Below are 26,510 nucleotides of genomic sequence, written 5' to 3' on the forward strand. Positions count from 1 at the left end.
AGCAGCTAGATATATTAAGCAAATACTAGCTGATTTGAAAGAAGAAATAGGTATCAGTACTATGATAGTAGAGTACTTCAAAAACTCAGCAGAGGAACTGAATAGACACTTTTTTCAAAAAAGACATACAGATGGCCAATATGTACAGAAAAGATGATCAGCATCAGTAATCATATCAGGAAAATGCAAATTAAAACCACAGATACCACCTCATACCTATTAAAATGGCTTTTCTCAAAAGGACAAGAGATAAGTGTTGAGGAGAATGTGGAGAAAAGGAAACTCATGCACTATTGATGGGGCTATAAATTGGTGCAGACATTATGGAAAACAGTATAGCAGTTCCTCAAAAAATAAAAGTAGAACTAATATGATCTAGCCATCCAACTTTTGGGTATTTAATCAAAGGAGATGAAATCACCATCTTGAAGATGTATATGCACTCTCATGTTCCTTGCAGCATTAGTCACAGTAGCCAACATGTGAAAACAACATAAGTGTCAATCTAAGTGTCTGTCTGTCTGTCTGTCCATCTATCTATCCATCCATCCATCCATCCATCCCCCCTCCACACACACACATGATGAAATATTTTTCAGCTGAGAGGAGAAAAGAAATCCTGCTGCTTGTGACCAAATAGATGAAACTTGAGGATGCTATGCTAAGTGAAATAAGTCACATCAGGCAAATACTGGATGACATCAGCTACATGTGGAATCTAAAAAAGCTGAACTAATAGATACAGAGCAGGGCCTTAGGAGTGGGGGAAGTGAGGAAATGTTGGTTAAAGGGTACAAAATTTCATTGATGAGATAGCTAATGTGCAGCATGGTGATGATAGTTATGCTATATTATATCCTTTAAAGTTGTTAAGAGAGTAGATCTTAAATATACTCAACACAGAAAAAAAGAAATGGTAACTGTGTAAAGTGATGGAGGTGTTAACCAAGGCTACTGTGGTAATTATTTTGTAGTATACTTAGTGTATCAGTTATATAGCTTAAACTTACACAATTTTATATGTCAGTTATCACTCTCTCTCTTTTTTTTTTTTTTTTTTTTTTTTGCTTTTTAAGGGCTGTACCTGAGGCATTTGGAAGTTCCCAGGCTAGGGGTCAAATTGGAGCTGCAGTTGCCAGCTACACCACAGCAACACCAGATCCAGGCTGCATCTGTGACCTATATCGTAGCTCATGGCAATTCTGGATTCCTAACCCACTGAGCGAGGACAGGGACCACACAGCCATCCTCATGGGTACTAGTCGGGTTTGTAACGCGTTGAGCCACAAGGGATCTCCCTATCAGTTATATCTTCATTAAGCTGGAAAAAGTTAATGTGTATTTTTTCAAGCATTTATATGCATATATCTCTCTATATACCTAAACATAGAGTTTTGTTCTAAATCAGTGGGGTAATAGTTACATATTAATCTGATTTGTGCTTTAATCCCTTGGTGATATCCTAGAGATCTTTTGATCTCAAATATGACTCTATCTTATTCTTTTAAATGAGTCATTTGTACTTCACATTATGGCTACACTATTATTTTAAAACTAATCAATTTTTGTATACTTAGGTTTATTCTAGTTTTTTACTTTTCAAATAATGCTTAAAAAAAAACCTGTTTACAAATGTATTTTTAGTCATGAGTCAATGTCTCTATAGGTTAGATTCCTAGAAATGGAATTTCCAGATCAAAGGTTCTGTACAATTAAAGCTTTGTTAGGCTTTATCAAATTACTCTTGTGTATTAGCTACACTGAAAATTAAGTAGTGAAATTGAAGTTACAAATGGTAAGGTGATTTTTTTTTTTTTTTTAAGAAACCACATAAACTCTTGTAGGATACAATAGGGTATAAATAAACAAGTAAATGATAAGAAGTGTGGAGTGGAGGTATGCTGCCCTGGGAATTTTATTGGAAGTTGCTTATATATATTGAGTTAGCAACAGGTTATTGCAAAATCATAATTATCAACATGCTTAAGGATGGTAGAATTTTTGAACTTTTGTTGTGTGTCTTATTCTGAACGTGAAAGTATGTGTAGTGGTGAAGAAGAGCACATGGTCTGCAGACTTGAATTCAGGTCTTTTGCTCCAAAGATAAATAGCTCCAGGCAAGGAGAGATCAGAATCCTTGATCTTTTTAAACCTCAAGTACTGCCTTGGTAAATTTAGGCCAAAAATTCTGTCTTTATAGGTTTCTGTAAAATTAACTACCAAGAAATGGTAGCTGTTGTTGTTTTTCTTCTTCTGTGACAGTTTATAAAGATAACCATGGTTAAATACATATCTTCTGGATTAAATGGCAGCGGGGCTTCCTCTGTATAACACATAGAAAACATGTAAACTCTGCTGCCATGGCTCAAAAGTTACTACTTTTATGATGAACAGAAACAGTCTCTTATAAACATTTAGGATTCTTTGGTTTGTTTTCCATTTCTACACCAAAGCAATTTGTTTTTTTTTGTTTTTTGTTTTGTCTTTTTGCTATTTCTTGGGCCGCTTCCGTGGCTTATGCAGGTTCCCAGGCTAGGGGTCCAATCGGAGCTGTAGCCGCCGGCCTATGCCAGAGCCACAGCAACGCAGGATCCGAGCCGCGTCTGCAACTTACACCACAGCTCACGGCAATGCCAGATCGTTAACCAGATCGTTAGGCTGGGCAGGGACCGAACCGCAACCTCATGGTTCCTAGTCGGATTCGTTAACCACTGCGCCACGACGGGAACTTCTACACCACAGCAATTTGATAGTATAAGGACATGACTTCATCAATTCTGATTTGCTCACCATCTTGTCACATAGCTATTTGGGATACATACGGATCTCTTGGATCCTCCAAATTAATTAAGTCTTAATCAGGAAACTGATATGCTAACGGCACCCAAGGGCACCCAAGGTCTTAACCAAGTTGACAAAGTCAGTACAGATTTCCTATTCCTGATAGTTTAAAGATCATAAATACCATACTGTACTGTTGTCCAAATATTTTCTGGAAATCAGTATGTCTAAGGGAAACATATGGAAGAAAAATAAGTCATTGACATTCTGAACAAAACCTCTGGTTACATCGCTGCATTTGCCACAGTCAGATGGTTCATCTTTCCTTTTAGAGGTGGTGAGAGTGGTGGTGTGACTGAAGGACCATGCTTCCATTTCAGAGTTCCAGATACTGACAGAGACTGCTGTGCTGGCCTTCAGCACTAGGCTTGCTAGATTTGATCAGGTGTGCCACCAGATGTTGGTGCTTTGCTGCTTTTTTTTTTTTTTTTTTTTTTTAATTTTTGTAATTTAGTTGCTTTGAAAATATTTTTAGTGACATATTCAGAAGCTCAGTATTTCAAAGAAGTATTGGGATATTCCAAATTATAGTGGTATTCAAAAAAGATGAACATGTAACCTTCTTTACAATAGGAGATGTGAGTTGAAAAGCTAACTCTATAGTTTATAGTCACCTTGTTTGAAATGTTGCAATCTTTTGCTGGACTGATCTGTAGTATCTCATCACCCAGGTCTTCCTCTATCCTTTCTGTATATTCCCATCGTTTGTTTTGTTTTGTTTTTTCCCCTAGGCAAATTTGTTCCAAATCCTTTTCATCTAATCAGACAATCCCAGCTTTAGAACATTTCTCCAGCCCGCATTCAGTTTTATCAATACTTTGGTTTTTTGTGATTCAGTTTTTTCCCTTTGTTCATTCAAATAGTGCTGACAAGTCATATGCTTTTATGTCCTTTACCCACTGCAGAGTAGTGCTGATTTCCTTTTTACCTCATTTTATCCAGACATTTACAAGAAGAAAGTCAATGCTACCAGTCTCTGGCTCTGCAATTCTAGGATCATAAATACCAACCCTGGGTCATCCTGTGGCTTTAGTTACCACCTCAAGTGGACATTGTGGTTATTTCTCCCAAATCTGTTTCATCTTTCTGCTATTGTGTAGTAGCCATTTGATTTGGTAGGGCCTAATTAGGCTAAGCCAGTGATTCTCAACCTTGGCTGCTCTTTAGAATCACCTAAGGAGCTTAAAACAAAAGAGACACATTCAGCCAACCAAATCTTCCTCCACAATGATTTCTGGGAATGGAGCCTCGGCATGGCACTTTCTAAATAATTCCCAGCTAAAACTCATGTGTAGCCAGTGTTGAGAACCATTGGTCTACCCACCAGGGCATCTTCCCTGCCACTTGCATCGATTTAAGAAACTCAAACTTAAGCCATTTAGCTTGTGCCATTCCCCAAGCTACATGAACTGTTGTGGTGGTTATAACCAGCCTAATCAACACAGCCCAGAACTTTTTTTTTATGGATATGAAAATACTCTGTGTTTCATCTCTTTATTGTGATGAAATCCTGCTTTGGGATGAAACTGTTACTTGGAGGAAGACAGAGCTCCTTGGCTGAATTTCCTGTCTTAGCTGACTTCTAATTCTCTCTCTTGGACCATACTTTAGTTAGCTTCCTCTGAGCTGTCTTTTTTTTTTTTCCCCAGTCTTTTCAGGGTAGCACTGCAGCACATGGAATTTCCCAGGCTAGGGGTAGACTCAAAGCTGTAGTCACTGGCCTACACCACAGCCACAGCAATGCCAGATCTGAGCTGCATCTGTGACCTACACCGCAGCTCACAGCAAGGCCGGATCCTTAACCCACTGAACAAGGCCAGGGATTGAGCCTGCATCCTCATGGATACTAGTCAGGTTCATTTCCACTGAGCCACAACAGGAACTCCTGAGCTGTCTTTTTAAACTAGGCCTCAACTTTGGCCTACCATGTCCATGTCTATCCATCCTGAGTCCAGTTTTAGTGAGAATCCTGCTAAGTCCATTCCCATAAAACCTCCTTAGGAAATGGACTGTACTGTTGGCTTCTTTCTGTAGTTCTTAACATCCTGATTTGCACCTAAGCTTTGCAGCATAGATGAGTTGCTAATAATCCATTCAGTTGATCAGTATTTACTGAGCATTTACTGTCTACTAGATGCTGTGCTGGGTGTGGGAGACACAATGATGAACAACACAGATATGATCCTTGTCTCATAGAACTTACATGCTTGAAACCCAAATCTGTTTCTATTATCTCAATTATTATAGGAGGACTTCCAGCTTTTTATGTGCGGTGTAATATAGTTGGGCAGAATCTCTAAAAAACTGGCCCGTATCATTTTTTGTATGGGGTTAGATTGTACATAGGTAAACAAATCTGTTTGTCGCAACATAGCTGCTTCTCCAAATGATCTTCAAGACCAGAGCTCTTACTCAGCATCTGAGCAGCAGGCAGAAGAGGTAGGACTTTCTCAGCAGGCTGACAGAGTACTGCAAGAATTTGCCAATAAGCCCCTGTGAGTTGTGCATTGCTCTGTATATCCAAGCAAGAGCCTTGGTTGCTTGAACATATCCTGGGGTGGCAATCTGGCAAAGTAATTTAGAATGTGAACACTGGAGCTAAAATGTTTGGGTTTAAATCATGGTTCTACCACTCTTGTACTTTTGAACTCTGAGCAAGTTATATAACTTCCCTGCGTTTTGTTTCCTATCCATCTGTAAAACGAGAATAATGATAATAATAGTAATAATGCCTACCCGTTAGAGTGGTTAAGAGGAATATAAAGAAATTAGAATGGCTCCTGGCACAAAGTTAGCCCTCATCTCCGTGTTTGCTATTTGATGATGTTGATAATGTAGACCTACTTCTTTACATCTTAAATTCTCTTCCTGGGTTTATGGCAATCTTATTTATTTTTATTTTTCGCTTTTTAGGGCCACACCTGCAGCACATGGAGGTTCCCAGCCTGGGGGTCACATTGGGGCTGTAGCTGCTGAACTGAACTATAGCCACAGCAATGCAGGATCCTTAACCCACTGAACAAGGCCAGAGGTCAAACCTACATCCTCATGGATGCTAGTCAGATTCATTAATGGCTGAGCCACAATGGGAACTCCAGTCTTATTATTGAGATTGTTTAAATATGAGCAGAATTTTCGTGTGTGTTTTGCAGAGGGAGAATAATCATCAGAGATTAGTTTGCACTTTACTTTTTCCACTTGTGGGGGAGGGGAAAGCGTCGTCATCATCACTGTACTCCTGTCCTGCTTTGCAGGGCCTGTGAGCATGCAGTGCTGTGCAGTGAGTGAGGCATGCAATCCCTGCTCTTCTCAAGTTTTCTTTCCAAGCCAGACAGCATTAGTTTATAGGATCAGGTAAAGGTCATAAAAACTGTGAGTTGTCCAGACACTTAAACTTAGAAAATGTCCTATATGGTTGAAGTTTACTGTAATACAACCCTTCAAAGTATAGAATTTAATATAATTTAATAAATTCTAGAATTTAATAGGGTGCATATATTTCATACACAGTTTTGGGCTAAATACCTAAGGAAATCATAATAGAATTATATAGTATGGGCCTGTAGAAGAGGAATTAGCATATATATGTGTGTATATATATGTGTGTGTGTGTGTATATATATATATACATATATATATATATGTATATATACACATATATATATATATGTACTGGGCAGAGATAATTACTTTGGGACAGGGACAGAGGAGCTGGGGAGCAAAAATGAATCCTATAAATTGTATAAGATGTAAGAAAAGGATCCTGTGGCTACTGTTTAATAAAGCAGTGTGACATAGTGGGAAGACCATGGATTTGGGGTCAGGGATGACCTGGACAGATCATGGCTCAGCTACCTACAAACTAAGTGGGCTCTCTGGAGCTCTGTGAATTCTGAGGAGAACTACTTTTCCTTCCAACTGTAGCTGCAGAAAAAGGTAAGATTTGTGGCTCAGCTTATAAGCAAGTACCTACAGGTGTGCTTTTTAACTTCAGCCCTACTTTTTAAAAAAAAAATCTCAAATTATTCTTTCCTTTTTCACTTTTTTTTTTTTAAAGTCTTCCTGTATGCTTATTAATGGAACAAGAGTGTTAGTGATTGCAATTGGTTCACCAGGCTACCATAACAAAATACCATAGCCTGGGTGGCTTAAACAGCAGGGATGTATTTTTCTCACAATTCTGGAGGCTAGAAGTCCAAGATCAAAGTGTTGGCAGGGTTAATTTCCTCTCTCCTTGACTTGCAGATGGCTGTCTTCTCCCCCTCTTTCTTCACACGGTCCCTCCTCTGTGCACATGCATATCTTTGTCTTAATTTCCTCCTCATATAAGGACACCAGTTGAATTGGATTAGGCCTAACATAAACACCTCATTTTAATGTAATTATCTTTCAAAGCCTTTATCTCCAAATACAGTCACCTTCTGGGGTCCTAGGGTTAGGACTTGGGTGTATGAATTTGTGGGGAGGCAATTCAGCCCATGGCAGTGATTAAAAAAATAACAACCTCCCCCTCATATGTTTCATTAACTATAAAATGAGTGTATAAAAATAATTAGATTGTTCTGTGTGTGATTCTTGTGAGGATTATAATGAGATAAATTCAAGTCAGTTGCTTAGCACAGTTGAGTCTTTGTAATGGCGACTTGGCAATTGTTAAATATCTTCCTTTCCTGCTTTTTTGGCAGGGGAGAGAAACTCAGAAACTGCTTGATTAAAAGAAAGGATACAGACCTTACCTACTAAAGCGATAGGGTCTGGGTGTTTTAAGTGTGAGAAAAGACTGGGGTAGCCGCTTCTTCCCGAAGGAGTGAGATAATGGAGGGAAAAAAAGCTTTCATTTACTTTGGAGCATGAGTGATGAAAGCAAAGGAGACGAGGTGGCTTGAGTAGATTCTAAGGCTGGGATATACTCCAAAACTCAAAAAGCCCAAAGAAGAATTTAGCCCTGATGTGAGAGAACATGTCAGCAATAATATTGAGAATTTTATACTGAAAGGGGTCATGATTTAATTCCTTTATTTAATGGAGGAGAAAACTGACGTCCAGAGAGGTTAAGTAACAGGCTAAAATCACATAGCTAGGCAATTGGTGGAAGATTGGACAACTCTGAAAAATTATGACCATGATTGAGAAAAGAATATGATATGAGGAAAATATCTAAATTCTACCAGACTATCATAGCTAAAGCTATATCTTATTCATAATTATATCTCCAGTAATCAAGGACATACCCAGCATATAGTATTCAATGATGATTGTTACATTGATTCAAAATAAATATTGAAATTTGCAGGGAACTTGTTAAACCAGGGGTATACATTTTTGTGAATAAAACAATGTAGTGTATTTATGAAACATACAGACATCCTCAGTATCATCCTGAAAATCAGTAGATCAAAAAATTACATTAATAAGTGAATTCCGGAGTTCCTGTTGTGGCTCAGGGGTTAACAAATCCGACGAGGAACCATGAGGTTGCAGGTTTGGTCCCTGCCCTTGCTCAGTGGGTTAAGGATCCGGCGTTGCCGTGAGCTGTGGTGTAGGTTGCAGGCGAGGCTCGGATCCCGCGTTGCTGTGGCTGTGGTGTAGGCCGGCAGCTATGGCTCCAATTCGGCCCCAGCCTGGGAACCTCCATATGCCACAGGAGCGGCCCAAGAAATGGCAAAAAAGAAAAAAAAAAAAAAAAAAAGTGAATTCCTGGAGTTCCTGTCATGGCTCAGTGGGTTAATGAGTCCAACTAGGAACCATGACGTTTGTGGGTTCGATCCCTGGCCTCACTCAGTGGGTTAAGAATCCGGCATTGCTGAGAGCTATGGTGTAGGTTGCAGATACAGCTTGGATCTGGCATTGCTGTGGCTGTGGCGCAGGCCGGCAGCTGTAGCTCTGATTAGACCCCTAGCCTCGGAACCTCCATACACCACAGGTCCGGCCCTAAAAAGCCAAAAAAAAAAAAAAGCCAAAAAAAAAAGTGAATTCCTAAGACTGCTGGAAATAAAGGTACTATTCAAACATCTGCTGTATACATACTTAGGAATGCATGTACACTACTGGTGGGAGTGTAGGTTGTACAGTCACCTCAGAAAACTGGCAATATTCACTAAAGCTGTGTATGCTCTTACTCTGTCATCAAGCAGTTACTTGTCTAGGTAGCATACATCCAACAAGAGCATTTGCATGTATTTACCAAAAATAATGGGCTGGAAGTTTGTGGCTGCTTTGTTTCAAAGAGCTAATAACTGGACACAACTTAGATATCCATCAACAGTAGAATGAATCAATAAATTGTGGCATATTCATCTTGTGGATAGGATACAACAATCAATAAACTACAACTATAGAAAACATGGATGGATGAATCTTGTAAACCATAAAAGAGCCCAGTCACAAAAGAACACATACTATATATTTCCACTTATATAAAGCTCCATAAACAGGCAAAATTCTATAATTATAGAATATCAGGATACTGGTTATCTTTGGAAAGGTAAAAGAGAATAGAAAGGGGCTTCAGAGGTGCTAAGAATGTTTGTTTCTTGATTGAGCTAGACACTTATATACTTTTCTATATTTCTTATACTGAAGTTTAGAAAGGCTTAAAAGCACATAGCTGTTTATGTACTGAATTTTTTATGTATCATTGTTTAAACTTAGAAATAGTAGCACATGATTATTTTATTTGTTTATTTTATTATTATCATTATTTTTGTCTTTTTGTCTTTTCTAGGGCTGCACCACGGCATATGGAGATTCCCAGGCTAGGGGTCTAATCGGAGCTGTAGCTGCCAGCCTACGCCAGAGCCACAGCAATGCAGGATCCGAGCCGCGTCTGCGACCTACACCACAGTTCACGGCAACGCCAGATCGCTAGGCCAGGGATCGAACCTGCAACCTCGTGGTTCCTAGTTGGATTCGTTAACCGCTGAGCCACGATAGGAACTCTAGCACATGATTATTTTAAATGAGACTAAAATATGCATATTTGAATGTGTAGCTGCATGAACAAATAAAAATTTAAAAGTCATCCCCTCCCAGTCTACCACCCTTTTTTTGGTTCAGTATCTTTTTTTTTTTTTTTTGTCTTTTGTCTTTTTTTGTTGTTGTTGCTATTTCTTGGGCCGCTCCCGTGGCATATGGAGGTTCCCAGGCTAGGGGTTGAATCAGAGCTGCAGCCACTGGCCTACACCAGAGCCACAGCAACTCGGGATCCGAGCCGTGTCTGCGACCTACACCACAGTTCACGGCAGCGCCAGATCGCTAGGCCAGGGATCGAACCCGCAACCTCATGGTTCCTAGTCGGATTCGTTAACCACTGCGCCAAGACGGGAACTCCTGGTTCAGTATCTTTTTTGTACTCTTTGTCATTTACTTACGGAATTGTATTCTTAGCAAACAAAATAGTACGGTGTGCAGTATAGTTTTTCAGTATTTAAATATAATAGTTAATTCTCTCATAGAATATATATATTTTTGGCCACACTTGTGGCAAGTGCAAGTTCCCCGACCAAGGATCGAATCTGTGCCACAGCAGCGACCTGAGCTGCTGCAGTGACAACACTGGATCCTTAACCCCCTGAGCCACAAGAGAACTCTCTTATAGAACTTTTTTTTTTTTTTTTTTTTTTGGTCTTTTTGCTATTTCTTGGGCCGCTCCCGCAGCATATGGAGGTTCCCAGGCTAGGGTTCCAATCAGAGCTGTAGCCACCGGCCTACGCCAGAGCCACAGCAACGAGGGATCTGAGCCGCGTCTGCAACCTACACCACAGCTCACGGCAGCGCCGGATCCTTAACCCACTGAGGAAGGGCAGGGACCGAACCTGCAACCTCATGGTTGTTAGTCGGATTTGTTAACCACTGCGCCACGACGGGAACTCCTCTTATAGAACTTTTAAGGTACCAAAATGAGTTAAGCTTAGAACTTAATGGTCTCAATTTATCTATCTAGTTTTCTTCTGTCTTCATCTCTATCTGTAAAGAAAAGCTTGAAGGGTATAAATTATAAGCAAACATTTTTCTGTGAAGGGGATAGACTTTCATTTCTGCTTTTATATGTTTAATGTTCAAATTTTTTACAATAAGCATGGATCATTTTTAGTTTAAAAATGTATATTTTTAAAGAATTAAGCCAAAAGATAGAGCTCCTATTAAAATAGTTTATACCCTGTAACTAGAAAAAGTCTCAATCTGTTTTCCTTTTATGCTTTCTTATTAAAAATATATAAAACCTATCAGTTGAATACTGTCAAGAGAAATACCAATAATTGTGATCTTTAAATTCCTCTTTAATGTAATCACTTAGATAAGACATAAAACTTTGGTTTATGTGGTTTTCTTTTTCTCTTTTTCCAAGTGTTCTAGAGTAAGCAATATTAACTTTTATCATAAAAGAGGATCTAAGGGAGGCAAATCTTTATTATTTCAATCTTTGCTTACAAGGCTAATATGTTGTACTTTTAAAGGACTTTTCTCCACAATATTTATTGTTCTTTTGTTTCAACTGGGAAGGGAAAAGCCAGAGTGGAAGTTATAAAATGTTATTTTGTGAAAAGCTGTTTTTTTTTTTTTAATTCCAAATTGCTAAAAATACACACAATAGATCTTGAGGAAAATGCAAACTGCTGGACTACTGTACTTTTAGTGGTGTATTTTTCTTTCCAAAGTCAAAAGGCTTTAACTCAAGAGTGTGCTTCCCAAGGGTGTGTTAACCTCCCTCCTTTTCTTCCTCAAATTTCCTAATTGTGCTTTTAGCTTGTGTAATTGTATTTTCCCTTTGTATACATAAATATACAAACTATTTTAAAATAAATTTACTTTAATGGCTGATGCGTTTTACATATTTGAATTGGTTGGTGATAAGAGGTAGCAGGTCTCGTAAATATCCCTGGAAATTAGAAAATTGCTTAGAGATCATGCCCTTTTGACTAGATTCATTCTCAACTTGGAAAAAGCTTAGTTTTCACCCACCTCCATCCTTCTGCAAAGTGCTCTGAAGAATCTAGCTTAAATGAGTAAAATCAGAAATTTCGAGGTTTATTTTTCTTTAAAAATATAAACTGAGTGTTAGTATTTTTCCGACAATTAAGAGCTAACATCTAAGGGCTTTGGTTACCGTTCTTATGCTGCTGATTAGGTATTCCTTGGTGGTGATTAGTGAATGTACAAATGCAATCATTTGGTAGGGCTTAATCACTCATATGAGAGAGAAGTTAGTTACCCAGAAGGAGGAATTGAAGCTTATATGACTTTCATTAGCCTTATTTTTTAATAGCAAAAAAAGAACATTTTTTGACTAAATTAGGAATATTGAGTAATACAAGATAAATTATAGTTTTAAAGAAATGGAGAACCTGAGGAGATACACTTATATGAATATCTGTTGCTCCACTATGTAGTATATTGTCTGTAGTATAGGTAGCTTTTGAATAATTGGCTCTTACAAACCAGAACAGATTTTCCTCAGAGAGAGAGTAAGAAGTGTTACCTAAGCAAGTACATCTTCTTTCGTTGCGTTGGGGGGCTGAGCCCCACCGTTATAGCAGGGGCTGGGGGAGAAAGTATCTCTTTGCTCAGGTTTACCACATTACTTAAAGTTGAGAGGAAGTGAGATGTATGGCTATACATTTTTTTTTTTACAGGTCATCTAAGGGGAGAGTGGAATGCATGTATGTAGACAATGCTGTATTTCTTTCTGGTGAGATGGATTGTAGAGCCCATATCCTGTGTGAGGGCTTGAGCTTCTTGGAATGAGGAGCTAGGACTATGTGGGTGGGGAGGCCACTGGCTGCTTAGATCAAGCATTGTAGGGTGGCATGACTCCGTTAGGTTTGGGGTGGTTCTTCAAGTATGAAGTTCAAAAGCGTAGCTCTGTAGGCTTTCCCAGAGGACCCGCCTCTTCATGGGGATCATTTTATTCTAACCTAATTCACAATTGCCAATATATAAATTAAAATGCTATAGCTTTTCCAGCCTTCACTCCTAGAGGGGCAACTAACCCAGAGTGCCCAGGACTATCCTGGTATAAGCACTGAAAGTGCTACTTTTAGAAAAACCTCTTGGTCTTGGAGAAACCTCTCAGTCTCAGAAGGATAGTCAATCATCTTGTTTTATTTCCCTGAGCCCCTTAGCCGCTTTGCCATGGGAGGAGGGGAAATGCATTCTCACTGCTACTGTGCACAGTCTCTTCTTCCCTGTAGCACAGATGATAAACAGCCCTTGCATAGCAGTACAACCTAGGACGTAATTTCAGGGAGGAAGAATGTTGCTGCATCTCAGGTATGCCCGGATACTGCTCTTATGATAGTCTATTGCTGTGCAACAAATGACTGCAAAATTTAGAGGCTTAAAACAACATTATTTTATTATCCCTTCTGGTTTCTGTGGTTCTGGGATTTGAGAAAAGCTCAGCTGGCAGTTCTGGCCCCCTCATTGTGATAATGGCTACATCTGGAACATCTGAGGACTGGTCAGACACCTCTGTCTTCATGTCATTTCAAGGCCTCTTTGTATCGGCTATTGTAAGTTCTCCTGTGGCATGGTTGCTTCCTGGCAGTTCAGGGTTCCTGAGCAAGTATTCTCCCCAACAAGTAAGAAGCCGCCTCAGGGCCACATCAGATATTATTGCATAGCATCAATTTCACCATAGCCACAGGATTCAAGTGGGAAGCATAGACCTCACTTTTTGATGGTTAGAAGGTCAACATCTTAACATGTCAGCTTGGAGATATTATTGCAGCCATCTTTGGAAAATATATATCTACCACAATTACTTTAGCCCTTAAATGCAGTTTTTCATTAATAAAAGTAGTGAAGTTGTTAAAATATGATTTTTTCTCATGAATTTTCATAATGCAGTTTTTATTTTGAATGAAAACAAACCAAAAAAAAGTCAGCCTGTAAATGTTTCTTGAATTGTTCTGAAAACTCTTAACCTACCACTGTTCTACTAGAATAAGTATATATATAAATATGTACATATGTATGTGTGTGTATGTGTATGTGTGTGTGTATAGCCCCAGAAGCCAGCTGATCAAGAAAGCTGGGAGTAGCAAAAATTGTTTTGCTTCGATAGTAAGAATTTTTTTTTTTTTGTCTTGTCTTTTTGCCATTTCTTGGGCCACTCCCATGGCACATGGAGTTTCCCAGGCTAGGGGTCCAATCAGAGCTGTAGCCACCGGCCTACGCCAGAGCCACAGCAACATGGGATCCGAGCCGCATCTGCAACCCACACCACAGCTCACGGCAACGCTGGATCCTTAACCCACTGAGCAGGGACCGAACCCGCAACCTCGTGGTTCCCAGTCGGATTCGTTAATCACTGTGCCACGACGGGAACTCCTTATAGTAAGAATTTTAGTGTGTGTGTGTTTCCATGTACACATGTGCCCAGGAGAATGGAAAGGAAAGAGTATTTGGGAGGAGACAAGGACAGCAGTGGCACTGGATGACTAAGGCTGAAGGGAGGCATCTACAAGAAGAACTTTGAAGACATGGATGGCTGTAGAGGGAATTAAAGAACAAGGGCTTGGATGTTGTTCAGAAGTGAAGGCAGGTACACATACAGCCTCACTTTTGTATGATCCTTCCACTGAAAATGCTTCTAATGTTCTGATGTAACTTTCTTATTTATTTACTTATTTTGCTTTTTAGGGCCACACCCGTGGCACATGGAGGTTCCCAGGCTAGAGGTTGAATCGGAGCTACAGCTGCTGGCCTATGCCACAACCACAGCAATGTGGGATCTGAGCTGTGTCTGAGACCTGCACCATAGCTCACAGCAATGCCAGATCCTTAATCTACTGAGCAAGGCCATGGATCAAACCCATAACCTCATGGATTCTAGTCGGATTCATTTCCGCTGCACCACGATGGGAACTCCTGATGCAGCTTTCTTTTTCTTAGGCTATCTCCCATGGTGATGTTATGACCCATGAATTATTCTTCCTGATAGCCTTTAGCTTCTCACTTCACAATAATGGAAATTGGGATTTTAAAAACCTAATGCAAGTATAAGGGGAATTTGCTGACAGTAATGTTTAGCAAAGTTTCAGAAGGCTTGCCGTGAATCTTAATTTTATTAATTAATTTTAATTTTTTTAGTTTTAAAAAATTGATATGTGTTTAATATTGCAACATTTATGTTCTTATATGAGTTCTATTGTTTTGTCCTAAACTCATTATATTACTTTATTGAGGAGAATTTTTTTTTCTCTTTTTTTTATTTTTATTTTTCTTTATATATGTATTTTTTTCTACTGCACAGCAGGGTGACCCAGTTACACATACATGTATACATTCTTTTCAAAAAAATCATACACCACGACCTGGTGAGAATTTTAAAAATTGAAAGATAGGATAGCAGGAAGATAATAATTCTAAGCCGCCTCTTGTTTATAAGGATATTTTGTGTGTTTGGATTGTAGGAATACTGTAATACTGTCCAGCTAGACTCTGGGATAGATTATCGGAAAAGGGAACTTCCTGCTGCAGGAAAACTCTACTACCTGTAAGTGTATTTTTAATTTTCTAAGTTTAATGTCTAATAATTAATCAGGAAAAGATGAGAAAAATAATCAGGGTAATTATTAGAACATGAAAGGCTATTTCTGAAGCCTGTGATTTTTAAAATACAAAATGTTATCATGTTAACTTCTTTTAACTGTGTTTTTTGCCATCCGCATTTGCATGATTTATAATGTGTGATTGGAGGAAACCCTAATTAGTTTTGGGGGAGGAGTGATGACAGATGGTTAGAAAGTAATGAGTATCTTCTTATAAGAAACTCTAGGATTAAGAGAATATCTTTATTGTGCTATAGTAATTAATTATTTGTGGACATCTTCTGACAAATGTGTCCTTTCTGTTCCCTGAAAATTGTTGTTTTATTTTGTCAGACAATCTGTTTGTATTTATCATTGTTGACTGACTTCCATACATAGCTATGTAAAATACACACACAAGCACAGCTCGATATATTTTGTCTTTTAAAAGCTCAGACTCTCCTGAGTAGGAGCAATTTATAATAATAGATATATTTAGCTCATGCAGTTAATGCTGAAAAAAAATGTAGTTTGTTTTAAAATGTCGTTTGTGCGAACCTGAAAAGGAAAATTGCTTTACAAATGCAAACTGTTTAGCATATGCTGCCGGTGTTGGGCACATAGTGGGTTCTCAGTAAATAGGTCTGTCTAAGGGCTAATTGTGATTTAACTTAAAGGCATGTTTCTGCTAATTTAAATTTTGATGACAATGTACTTATGAGAGGTTCAGAAAAGTTCTCCTCTCTGCCACCTTGCAAGCAGAAGTACTTTACTGTTTTTGAAGCAGAAATTAGCTAGAAAAATCACATAATTAAAATTGCATACTTTACAGTGTACCAAGGGGACTATTTCAGTTTATTATTCAGATTCTGATGATTATTATAGGAGGTTCTTCATCTGCCCTTAAGTACTTTGTCTTTAAAGTACTTTATAATTGTGAGAAATTCTTAGAGCACTTTTCTTCTGCTTTAACTTGGACTTTTCCCCCTCAGTTTCTTTTATGTTTGTGCTTTCTGGTCTTTTTATTTTTCTGATATTCCTGAGCTTCCCCCCAAGCTTCGCAACCTGTTTCTTGATATACCAGATGTAGGGCACTTAGAAATTAATTAATTAGTTATTATTCCTTTTATTCTTTTTCTTTCTTTCTTTCTTTTTTTTTTTTTTTTTTTTTGGCATGTGGAAGTTCCTGGGCCAGGGATCAAACCCATGTCACAGCAGCGACCCAAGCCACTGCAGTGACAATGCCAGATCCTTAACACATTGTGCCACAAGGGAACTCCTCCTTTTATTCTTTTTCAATGAAGATAATTCTCATTTCCTGTTTTCCTAAAAAATGTATCTTTATGTGGAAGAATTAAGACATTTTCCTGAAGGAAAGTTCCTTAAATAAACATAGTCATCTGGGTCTAAGTCATGAAATGTGTTTCCTGGAACTAGAGAGGACTTGGTGGGGTTTACAGGAGGAGGAAAGGCGCTTTTGCTTTAGCAGAGCCACTTTCTCTCTGACCTACCCGATGTTGCCTCTTACTCTTTCTGATAAAAGTAATATAGTTCCAACACAACGGAATTCAGATTTGTACTTTAAACATGCGCTGGGGGAAATCAGAATCTAACAGCATCCAAGAGACCAGGAAACTAGAATATGTAAAGGATACTATGAAACTCTGGAAGTGCTTTCTTAAAAGTACGTAGATTCTTTACTCCCCAAAGAAAGTAGATTTGTTTAAGAATTTAACATCAAAAGAGCTTCACCGTAGTCTGATAACCAAGAATAGAGAGCCTGGTGGCACACCTTAGGGGGAAGACAGATATGTGTCCCTGAGGAGAATTAGGAATTAAAGTCATCTCAGAAGTGGGAGAATAATGTTAGAAACCATGATGAGTTGCTGGGGATATCATTTATATTGTTTCACATGAGCCCTTGGTAGAACTTCTTTCCTGAAAGAGTGAAAGAAGGGTTCCTTTCCTGAGGTCATGTTAACATTTCTGATTTAATTGAGTTTCATTTTATCTTTTTTTTTTTTTTTTTTTTGGTCTTTTTAGGGCCGCATTTGCGGCATATGGAAGTTTCCAGGCTATGGGTTGAATCAGAGCTGCAGCTGCCAGCCACAGCCACAGCCACAGCAATGTCAGATCCAAGCCACATTTTCAACCTATACCACAGCTCACGGCAACACCATGACCTTAAGCCACTGAGCAAGGCCAGGGACCGAACCCTCAGGGATCCTAGTCCGGTTTGTTACTGCTCAGCCATGACAGGAACTCCCATTTTATGTTGTTCTTATAGAAAATCTTAACAATTGCCCCTCTATGACAGATTTTAATGTGCCTTGATATATATTGCCCTGTTAAAGCATATATTTTTCCTCTTTATTACCCTCTGCTTAAATATCTGGAATTAGTTTCTGAATATGCAAGTTCAGACTACCCCTTTGTCAGTCTCACTGGCATCCCAACTGACTGAAAAGAAAAGCAAAATTCTAGCTCTCTCCAGAGAAACGCAAGCACTATCTCAGAATTTCATATATGCAGAATCCCAAGTATAATCTTTAATAGGTAAAAATAGTTATTAATTCAGTATTTTATTAGTCTAACTTTCCCAAAAGCCAATTTAAAATATCTTACCACAATCCAAATAATATCAAGAATTACCAGAGATTTATGAAGTTGCCATGTGGCTCAGCAAGTTAAGTACCTGGTATTTTCACTGCAGTGGCACTGGTTGCTGCTATGGTGCAGTTTCAATCCCTGGCCCAGGACTTTCTGCCTGCTGTGGGTGTGGCAAAAAAAAAAAAAAGAAGTTGACATGGAACAGCATCTGTAGCTCATAATATTCTTTGAGCTACCATAAGAACTAATTCATTCAAACCATTGTCTGTATATAATCTATTTTTGTTGTAGTTTTATATCATATGAAATTTAGAAATCCTAGAGTAACTTTATAACTAAGTTCCAGATGTTTTTGGCTCATCCAAAGAAAATTGTTTTTTGCTTTTTTTGGGGGCCGCACCCATGACATATGGAGGTTCCCAGTCTAGGGGTCGAATCTGAGCTGTAGCCACCAGCCTACACCACAGCCATAGCAATGCCAGGTCCAAGCCCCATCTTCGACCTACACCACAGCTCACAGCAATGTCAGATCTTTAACCCATTGAGCGAGGCCAGGGATTGAACCTGCATCCTCATGGATGCCAGTCAGATTCTTTCCCACTGAGCCACGACGGGAACTCCAAGAAATTTTTAATCGTATATAAAACAACCCCAAAAGAGAGTTTAATTTTAGCATGTTGCACGTCACAGAGAACTTGAGCCTAAATAGCCAAACTTTTGCATAAAATAACCCATGTTGTCCTGTTTTTCATTCTGTGATAACTGATCTCCCCAGAGGTGAGCACAAAGTCATTTTTTCCCCTGCTGCTTTCTTGGCGAATTTGGCTCAGTAAGATCCCCACAAGTGGACTACGGTCTGCCAAAATCCACACAAGTCGACCAACCCTTGGGCTTCTTGTTTGCACTTCACTTGGACCAGTAATTTATTTTGAACTACCCGGTGTTTGCCAAGAGAGGCCCCATACCATAGCTTCCAGGGAATTTAACCACTTCAGATTAGCTCTCTGCTCTGAGGTTGGTGACATTTGAGATTATCATCTCACATATGCAACAAGAGCATCTCTTCTCCAACAGGAAACACCACTGCTGAGGGGTCCGTGGGATGCTGCCCTAGACCCTTTGCTGTCAATTCTGTGAAGGGTTATTCTTTCCTGGAGAGAGGAGTCAGGTTACCTTGGACTCACCCTCACTCTGTCTCTTTTCCTTTTTCATTCAGGAGCTGAGTAGTACAGGTTCTTTTTACTACCTAACCTGTTGAAGGAAGTTGAGGAGAGGGTTCCATATCCCCATCATCCTCACATAGAAGCCATGGCCTCAATTGAATATTATAAATTGAACTAAAAGGGGTAGTGGGAGGTATTAGGCCTTGGATTTGATTTCACTCTACTTATGAAGTAGTAGGTTTACGTGCATTGTTTCATGGATGATGGCAGAAGGTACAAGAAACCTGGGCCAGAGACAAAGGATTTTATTACTTTGGGCACAGATAGCATATTGAGTCAGCTCCCTCCTTGCTCCCTAGTCCCTTTGGGGAAGGGAAGAGGAGTTTTGCTGAGGGTCCAGATGGATGCCTGCACTGTCAATGCACAGTCAATGTGTTAACAGAAAGGGATTCTGAGTTTGGGAAATGTACCATTTTCTTGGCAGAAGTAAGCAAGCCTGATTTTTGTCTCCAGGGAGTCTTTGCCTTATCCCTCAAGGTTGCTGTAAACACACCTTTAGAAATGGTTAGGGCCTTGCATTCTCAGCAAGATGTGCGGGTGAGTGAGAGACCCAACAGTTAATTACCAGACTTTTAACCTTGAAGAAGCCCAACTTTCTCCCTTTATATTATGTGGTTTCTACCCACCAGAATCATCTACTACTTCAACTAAATTACATCTGAGTACCTTATTCTGTTATTTAACACCTCAGTTAAGTTATCTGAAGACCATATCAGCTCCATGTATATGGGGACTGTGAATCATACTGAAATGATGAAAGATATATGTTACAACTTTTCAGACACAGCCCAAATACTTATCTGTTTTTATCTGGCAAGTATTCGTCCATCTGTTGAACAGTTTTAAGGAGCTTCTTTTCTTCTCTTTCTTTTTTTTTTTTTTTTTTGTCTTTTTAGTGCCGAACCCTTGGCACATGGGAGTTTCCAGGCTGGGGGTTGAATCGGAGCTATAGCTGCCAGCCTACACCACAGCCACAGTAACACAGGATCCGAGCTGCATCTGCGATCTACACCACAGCTCACGTCAACACCGGATCCTTAACCCACTGATCGAGGCCAGGGATCGAACCTGCATCCTCATGGGTACTAGCCAGATTCTTTTGCACTGTGCCACAACGGGAACTCCCTTAAGAAAGTTCTTCTTAATTACTTTTATAAATGGAATTCATGTCTCAAGTACTCTTAATTTTCCACTTAGGAAACAGTTATTCTAAACAGGAAATTATTTCTAAGAATATATCTTTGAACACCATTAAAAAAAGTTGCAGGCTAAAAACACACAGCTTCGAGGTTATAGCTCTGTTTTAGAAGAAAGGCCTATGAAAACAAAGACTGGAACTCACATATGTTAAAACTTACTTCCCCATAATTGAAAACTTTTTGTTTCTTGGCATTCCCGTTGTGGCCCAGTGATTGACAAACCCAACTAGGATCCATGAGGATGCAGGCTTGATCCCTGGCCTTGGTGGGTTAAGGATCCAGTGTTGCCGTGAGCTGTGGTGTAGGTCACAGACACAGCTCGGATCTGGTGTTGCTGTGGCTGTGGGGTAGGCTGGCAGCTATAGTTCCAGTGTGACCCCTAGCCTGGGAACCTCCATATGCTGCAGGTGCAGCCCTAAAAAGACAAAAAAAGTAAAAACAACAGCAAAAACAACAAAAAAACCTTCTTGTTTCTTGCCTGTGATACTCCCTACACATGCTCCCCTGCCCCTAACTAGGAGAACCATTGATGAAAATTTAGAACATTTCTTAGCTCGATTGTCACATCTTCTTATCCCTAAAATTTTGGCAGAGATCTTTCTTCTGCTTGGAGGGTTGCCGCTTTCTGGTTCAGCAGAGTCTCTAGGGCATCTTGGGTCCTTCTCCTCACACCCATCATTACCATTCCAGGTGTTTCTATCCCAGACGTTGGAATCTGCAGTTTTAGTCTTAATTTTTCTCACAAGACTACTAGCCCAGTCATTTCCTGTTTCAGTTCCCACTGAAGAACCTCTGAAATATCTGCCAATAGGAGTTACTTAAAAATTAGGTCTAGCCCCCTTCCTTTTAGACTTGATTTGTTTTAGTTCCAAGTACTGGCCTGCCCAGAGTCCCTGCAGCAGGCTGTGTGCATACCCCATGGAAACAGTCTTTCATTACCTACAACAAAGTTGCTATGGACTGATGCCAAACATGGGCCTGCTATACGTTCCCTTCATCTCCTTGAATTCTCTCATGTGTCTTTTGGAGTCTTGTACGTTCACATCATTCCTACTTCTGACACTAGTGCATGGTATTGAAGTGCATGGTAGTGATGGTATTGAAGAGAAAATACCACTCCTAGGCTGGGAACCTCCATATGCCGCAGGTATGGCCCTAAAAAAGCAAAATAAAATAAAATAATAAAATAAAATGGTACAAATCTCTATTTTTTCCTGATCATGCTAGTGAGAGTTATTACTTCTATTCATCTTCTCAAAGAAATAGCTTCTGTTTTATTGATTTTCTCTGTTGCTTTGTGTTTTATATTTTATTGATTTCCACGCTATCATTTACTTTCTTCTGCTGAGTTTGGATTTAATTTGCTCTCTTTTTTCGAGTTTTTAAAGATAGAGATTTAAGTCCTCGGTTTTACACCTTTCAGCTCTTCTTATGTAAGCATTTTAATGCTATAATTTTCTTCTAAGTACTACTTTAACTGCATCTCATACATGTCCTATTTTTCCCTATGATTTTATTTTTTGACCTGTGGGTTATTTAGAAGTGTATTGCTGAGCTTCCAAACATTTGGTGATTTTTATATACATCTTTTGGTTACTGATTCCCAAATTAGTTCTTTATGGTCAGAGAACCTAAGCTGTATGGTTTGAATCTTTTAAATTTATTGAGACTTGTTTTATAGCTCAGAAAATGATGTCTCTTGTTTCTTTTGCAATTAGAAAGACTATATATTCACTGTGGTTGGTAGAGTGGTGTTTAAATGTCAATTGAGTCAAGTTGGTTTATAGTGGTATTCAAGTCTCCTATACCCCCACTGATTTTTTTCTCCTACTTTTTCTACTGACTGCTGAAATAGAAGCATTGAAATTTCCAACTTAATTATAAATTTATCTTTTTCTCTGTATAGTTCTCTTTTTGTTTCATGTATTTTCAGGCTCTGTTATGAGGCGAGTAAATATTTAGGATTGATATGTCTTCTTGGTGAATTGATTTCTTCGTCACTGTGAAATGAACCTCGTTATTCTTGGTAACGTTCCTTACTCTAAAATCTACTATGGTTAGTATTAACATAGCCGCTGTACTTCCTTTTTTAAAGTAGTGTTTGCATGATATATCTTTTCCCTTCCTTTTATTTTTAACCTGTGTGTATACTTAAAATGGGTTTCTTGTAAGCAACATATAGTTTGCATTTATTTTTTCATAATTTTTTACTGTAGTTGACTTCTGCTGTACAGCAAAGTGACCCAGTCTCTCTCTCTCTCTCTCTCACACACACACACACACACACACACACACACACACACACACACACATTCTTTTTCTCACATTATCCTCCATCGTGTTCCATCACAAGTAGCTAGATATGGTTCCCTGTGCTACACAGCAGGATCTCATTGCTTATCCACTCCAAATGCAGTAGTTTGCATCTACTAACCCCAAACTCCCACTCCATCCCTCTCCCCCTTTGCAACCACAAGTCTGTTCTCTATGTCCATGAGTTTGTTTTTCTGTAGACAGGTTCATTTGTGCTATGTGTTAGATTCCAGATATAAGTGATATCATATGGTTATTTGTCTTTCTCTTTCCGACTCACTTCACTTAGTATGAGAGTCTCTAGTTCCATTCATGTTGCTGTAAATGGCATTATTTTGTTCTTTTTTATGGCTGAGTGGTATTCCACTGTATATATATACCACATCTTCTTAATCCATTCATCTGTCGCTGGACATTTAGGTTGTTTCCATGTCTTGGCTATTATGAATAGTACTGCGATGAACATAGGGATACATGTATCTTTTTCAATGAAAGTTTTATATGGATATATGCCCAGGAGCGCAATTGCTGGATCCTATGGTAGTTCCGTATTTAGTTTTCTGAGGTATCTCCGTACTGTTTTCCATAGTGGTTGTACGAATTTACGTTCCCACCAACAGTGAAGTTGGGTTCCCTTTCTCCACACCCTCTCCAGCATTTGTTATTTGTAGACTTATTAATGATGGCTATTTTGACTGGTGTGAGTTAGTACCTCATAGTAGTTTTGATTTGCATTTCTCTAATAATTAGTGATGTTGAGCATTTTTTCATGTGCCTATTGGCCATCTCTATATCTTCTTAGGAGAAATGTCTATTCAGGTCTTTTGCCCATTTTTCTATTGGGTTGTTGCTTTTTTTGCTGTTGAGTTGAATTGTTTGTATATTTTGGAGATTAAACCCTTATCAGTTGAGTTGTTTGAAACTATTTTCTCCCATTCCATAGGTTGTCTTTTTGTTTTCTCTTATGGTTTCCTTTGCTTGTCAGTTTGATTAGGTCCCATTGGTTTTTTGTTTGTTTGTTTGTTTTTATTTCTGTTGCCTTGGGAGACTGACCTAAGAAAACATTTGTATGGTTGAGGTCCAAGGATGTTTTGCCTGTGTTTTCTTCTAGGGTTTTGATGGAGTCTTGTCTTGTGTTTAAGTCTTTAAGCCATTTTGAGTTTATTTTTGTGCATGGTGTGAGGGTGTGATCCAGTTTCATTGATTTGCATACAGCTATCCAGTTTTCCCAGCACCGCTTGCTAAAGAGACTGTCTTTTTCCCATTTTATATTCTTGCCTCCTTTGCTGAAGATGAATTGACCATAGGTGTCTGGGTTTTTTTCTGGGTTTTCTACTCTGTTCCATTGCTCTGTATATCTCGTTTGGTACCAATACTGCATAGTCTTGATTACTGTAGCTTTGTAATATCGTCTGAAGTCTAGGAGAGTTATGCCTCCTGCTTGTTTTTTGTTCCTCAGGATTGCTTTGGCAATTCTGGATCTTTTATGGTTCCATATAAATTTTTGGATTGTTTGTTATAGTTCTGTGGAAAATGTCATGGGTAATTTGATAGGGATTGTATTGAATCTGTAGATTGCTTTGGGTAGTATGGTCATTTTTATGATATTAATTCTCCCAGTCCAGGAGGATAGAATATCTTTTTATTTCTTTGAATCCTCTTTAATTTCCTTGATTAATGTTTTATAGTTCTTAGCATATCAGTCTCTCACCTCCTTGGTCAGGTTGATTCCTAAGTATTTAATTTTTGGGGGTGTGATTTTAAAAGGTATTGTATTTTTATATTCCCTTTCTAATATTTCATTGCCAGTATACAGAAATGCAACCCATTTCTGAATGTTATACTTATATCTTGTTACTTTGCTGAATTCATAGATCAGTTCAAGTAGTTTTTGTGTGGAGTCCTTAGGGTTTTCTATATTTAGTATCATATCATTTGCATACAGTGACAGTTTTACCTCTTCTCTTCCAATATGGATGCATTTCACTTCTTTTGTTTGTCTGATTGCTGTAGCTAGGACTTCCAATACCATGTTGAGTAAAAGTGGTGAGAGTGGCCATCCTTGTCTTCTTCCAGATTTCGGTGGGAAGACTTTCAGCTTTTCTCTGTTGAGTAATGTATTGGATGTGGGTATGTCATAAATGGCTTTTATTATGTTAAGGTACGTTCCCTCTATACCCATTTTGGTAAGAGTTTTTATCATGAACGGATGTTGGATTTTGGCAAATTCAGTTTTTGACTTTTCTTTTGTTGATGTGGTATATGGTATTGATTGATTTGCATATGTTGAACCATCCTTGTGAACTTTGGATGACTATCACTTGGTCATGGTATATGATCTTTTTTCTGTGTTGTTGGATTTTGTTGGCTAAAATTTTGCTGAGAATTTTTATGTCTATATATATTTTCTTTTTTCTTTTTTGTCTTTTTGCCTTTTCTAGGGCCACTCCCACAGCATATGGAGGTTCCCAGGCTAGGGGTTGAATCGGAGCTATAGCCACCGGCCTACACCAGAGCCACAACAAAGCAGGATCCGAGCCGTGTCTGCAACCTACACCACAGCTCATGGCAACATCAGATCCTTAACCCACTGAGCAAGGCCAGGGATCAAACCTGCAACCTCATGGTTCCTAGTTGGATTTGTTAACCACTATGCCATGACGGGAACTCCTGTCTATATTCATCAAAGATATTGGCCTATAATTTTCTCTTTTGATACTATCTATGTCTGGTTTTGGTATTAGGGTGATGGTGGCTTCATAGAATGTCTTTGGGAATATTCCTTCTTCTTCAACCTTTTGGAAAAGTTGAAGAAAGATGGGTACAATTTCCTCTTTATATGTTTGATAGAATTTGCCTGTGAAGCTATCTAGTCCTGGACTTTTGTTTGTAGGGAGTATTCTTATTACATATTTAATTTCATTTCTAGTTATCAGTCTGTTCAGTTGATCTATTTCTTCTTGATTCAATTTTGGTGGGCTGTATATTTCTAGAAAGTTGACCACTTTTAGGTTGTCAAGTTTGTTGGTATATAATTGTTCATGGTATTATCTTATAGATTTTTGTGTTTCTTTAATGTCCATTGAGATTTCTCCTTTTCCATTAAAAAAAAATTTTTTTTTAGGGCTGCACCTGAACCACATGGGAGTTCCCAGGCTAGAATTGGAGCTGCAGCTTCTGGCTTATGCCATAGCCACAGCAACACAGGATCTGAGCTGTGTCTGAGACCTATGCCACAGCTCATGGCAAAGCCAGATCCTTAACTCACTGAACCAGATCCCTCACCTACCAGGGATCAAACTTGCTTCCTCATAGATACTAGTTGGATTTGTTTCTGCTCTGCCACAATGGGAACTTCTTTCATTTCTTATTTTGGTTATTCTCTCTCTTCTTCTCGGTGAGTCTGGCCAGAGGTTTTTCAATTTTGTTTACCTTTTCAAAGAACAAGCTCTTAGTTTTAGTGATTTTTTCTTTTTTCTTTTTTTTTTAAATTACTTAATGAATTTTATTACATTTTTAGTTGTACAACAATCCTCACAATCAAATTTTATAGCATTTCCATCCCAAACCCTCAGTGCATCCCCCCACCCCCACCTGTCTCATTTGGAAACCATAAGTTTTTCCATGTCTATGAATCAGTATCTGTTCTGTAAAGAAGTTCATTGTGTCCTTTTTTTTCCAGATTCCACATATAAGTGATAGCATTTGATGTTGGTGTCTCACTGTCTGACTGACTTCACTTAGCATGATAATTTCTAGGTCCATCCGTGTTGCTAAAAATGCCAGTATTT

The 26,510-nt window shown here is 38.8% G+C and overlaps 1 protein-coding gene across 4 annotated transcripts in view; it reads left to right on the forward strand.

The window, feature by feature from the left end:
* Window positions 1-26,510, forward strand: part of AFG1L (AFG1 like ATPase) — a 223,346-nt gene that overhangs the window by 120,560 nt on the left and 76,276 nt on the right. For all 4 annotated transcript variants that reach the window (XR_002343776.1, XR_002343774.1, XM_021090788.1 and 1 more), the window contains exon 8: window positions 15,258-15,340. Coding sequence is in view for 2 of the 4 variants with exons in the window: in XM_021090788.1 (XP_020946447.1) it covers window positions 15,258-15,340 (83 nt within the window). In the remaining 2 variants the exon portion in view is untranslated. The remainder of the gene's footprint in view (window positions 1-15,257; window positions 15,341-26,510) is intronic.

The sequence above is a fragment of the Sus scrofa genome, chromosome 1 (assembly GCF_000003025.6).
Source record: "Sus scrofa isolate TJ Tabasco breed Duroc chromosome 1, Sscrofa11.1, whole genome shotgun sequence".
Lineage (NCBI taxonomy): Eukaryota > Metazoa > Chordata > Mammalia > Artiodactyla > Suidae > Sus > Sus scrofa.